General features: G+C 44.0%; 1 protein-coding gene across 1 annotated transcript; it reads left to right on the plus strand.

Annotated features, from left to right (window-relative positions):
* Positions 1-2041: 2041 nt before the first annotated feature.
* LOC308128155 (uncharacterized protein) lies at positions 2042-2354 on the plus strand (the record flags this gene model as incomplete). Its single annotated transcript, XM_080493834.1, has 1 exon — positions 2042-2354. A coding segment is annotated over one exon (313 nt), but the record flags the coding sequence as incomplete, so codon positions are not given.
* Positions 2355-2957: the final 603 nt, after the last annotated feature.

Genomic DNA, 2957 nt, shown 5'->3' on the forward strand with positions numbered 1-2957 from the left:
CCCAACCCCAACCCCAACCCCAACCCCAACCCCAACCCCAACCCCAACCCCAACCCCAACCCCAACCCCAACCCCAACCCCAACCCCAACCCCAACCCCAACCCCAACCCCAACCCCAACCCCAACCCCAACCCCAACCCCAACCCCTGTACTATACAGCTGGCTGAACAGGCACGAAACGACTAAATAGACTCTTAAAGCAAGTCATTGCCATGCATAATATCCCTAATAGTGGTTAAATTCATTTGATGAGGCCGATTTCGAAGGCGTCTTTGTAAGATTAGAAGAATTAGGAGTTTATTTATTCGTCAAAGTAAGCATCCACATCACTCGCACTATTTCGACTGTTTTTCATTTTCATTGTTGAACTTCCCCCTTATATTTAACTCCCTTTTTTAGATCTTTTCTTTTTTTTTGAACTTTTTAGACTCTTAGAACTGCCTCCTCCTTTGACCTTCGAACCCTTCATTTCCTTTTCCTTTTCCTTTTATTTTTATTTTTATTTTTCCTTTTCCTTTCCTATTTCCTTTCCTATTTCCCTTCCTATATCCATTTCTTTTTCCCTTCCCTGTTCCCTTCCTCCCAACTATTCTCCTATTTCACTAGACTACTCTCCAAAGTCATCCTCACTGCACTCAGAATAGACTGAACTCTCTGAAACATTAAAATCGTGATTCAGCTCTTTTACTTACTATTCACAGCCGTAGATTAGTTAATCTAGTTTGCTGCCTGGAGCTTGATTGGGCAAGGCAACCTTCAACTGGGGGAAGATGGTCCTGCAGTTCTCAAAGATTGCTTGACAGGTCATGATGTATTCGTTGACTTATATGCGCTTTGTTAATTAGACAATGGCTGCCGTTGTGGCAAGAGACTTGTGTCGATAATACGGTAGCACTTGATCAGAAATTAGCATCAGAGCAATTACTAGGAAGCAGTAGGGTTCTAGTTCAAATTTTCGCAATCTTAGGATCAGCTGATCACAGATGAACAAGCTGATTTCCCTGTCAAGCATGGCCAGCCCATAGCTCCGAATAAAGTTTCTGATCATCAAGTGCAATTCACCATTCTACCAAGTCTCAAGCCAAGCGATTAAATCAGGGTCCCAACAGTTATCCAAACCTTTTGAGTTTGTCAATAGGAGTCTGCAGATCAGGATCGAGAGTAAGTTTGATAGGGAAGTAAACAGTGTCTAGGAGGTGCAGAAGTTACAGGTATTAGAATAGGCTAGGGAGAGGGATTAGTTATACACCAGTATCACTAGATAGCCTACTCGAGCATCACTCTCCCTGAAAGTTACATCATTTTTACTGTAGTATGAAGAAACCAGTCTGCTTAGTATGTCCTGGGATGAACCAGGCAGTTACCTCACCTCAGGTAGCTTTCTTATTAGGCCTGAGATGTAGTCATTGATCGGGTAGTCAGACAGTCCTCTATGCTGTCCATCCAACATCTGATCCCACACGAACCTGCGTAGGTATGGCGGTAACTTCTTCAACTTGTACATGCAGAGCATGTCCCTCAACTCCCGGCTGTGGTTTAACAGGATCTTCTGGCAGTTGATTTTGAAGACGTTCAGTTCTTCACCTTTGAGTCCGGTTTCTGCGAGCCGGTTATCAATCGAGGTTTGGCTTTTAACTGGATGGCCTATAGCTAAGATGTCGTCCTGCGTGAAATGAAGGAGTGGTCACTCTGAAGGGAGAGTAGTTATTTTCTGGTAAGTTGTTTGATGGGTACAGCACTGGTAAGGTGGTTACAAGTAGGAATAGGCCAAGGCCTTAAATTAAGCAAGATAGTGCTAGTCGAGTGACTACTAATGGATAGCCTAAAGAAGGGCAGTTTTCTCCTCCTGCAGGAACCTCCTGGCCTGCTAAAATTACATTAGTAAAGTAAGTATATGTTTGTGTTTTAAAGTATTTTTATAGCTGAGCCAAGCAGGAGAACAAGACAGCCCTGATTTAGGCGGGTTGTGATGGATAATAAAAATGATTGTCAACAAATAATAATAGATATTTCTAGAATGACCATGTACCATCCTCACCAGGCATCCTATCATCAAGTGGGCTCAGCGCAAGGACAAGGTCTACATCACTCTTGAGGCCAGGGACCTCACCAATGACAAGGTGGACCTCACTGACAACAAGATCTCCTTCAAAGGCACCTCTGATTCCAAAAACTATGAGTTTGACTACGAACTCTTCGCAGAGCTCAATGTCGCCGATTCCAAGTGGGAGAAAACTGGCTTCCACATGCGTTTCATTCTTGTCAAGAAGGAGCCCAACTGGTGGATTCGATTGGTCAAAAATAGCGGGAAGAATGCGTACATTCAGTGTGACTGGGATAAGTGGGTCGATTAGGACTAGGAGGTGGAAGAAGCCGGGAAGGGGATGGGAGGCTGGGATCCTAATGCAATGCAAGGTTTTGGCGGGGGATAAGAAGACTCTGACGATGAAGGTGGGGACCTAGGTGACCTGTAGCCAGAAGGGTAAATGCCAAAGAAAAAGGAAGAAGAAGAGGAAGAGAAAAAATGAATAATATGAAGATGGCATTAATTTAACTTGCGATGAGGATCAAGCATGAACTAATCATCCTGGCCATTGGAGTCTACACGTGTTACCTGTTCTACGGCCTCATGCAGGAAAAAATATTCTCCACTCAGTATCTCGGTGACAATCTTCCCCCTGCCAAATTCACTGCTGCCACTGCCATCGGCTTATTACAATTCCTCATTGCCTATGTTGTCACCAGCTGTATCCTGTACAACAGGCCGTCAACTGAATGCACCATTTATGAAGAGTTACCCCTAGGCATACTGAATGCATGGTCGATTTTTTGTTCTAATAAGGCACTTGTCTACGTGTCGTTCCCCCTTCAGGCTCTTTTTAAATCGAGCAAGGTCATGGAGTCATCATGGTATCCTTTATAAACCCCTATAGCTAAGACTCTGGCAAGTGGAAGAT

Source organism: Lipophrys pholis (assembly GCF_963383615.2).
Source record: "Lipophrys pholis genome assembly, contig: SCAFFOLD_357, whole genome shotgun sequence".
Taxonomy (NCBI): Eukaryota; Metazoa; Chordata; class Actinopteri; order Blenniiformes; family Blenniidae; genus Lipophrys; species Lipophrys pholis.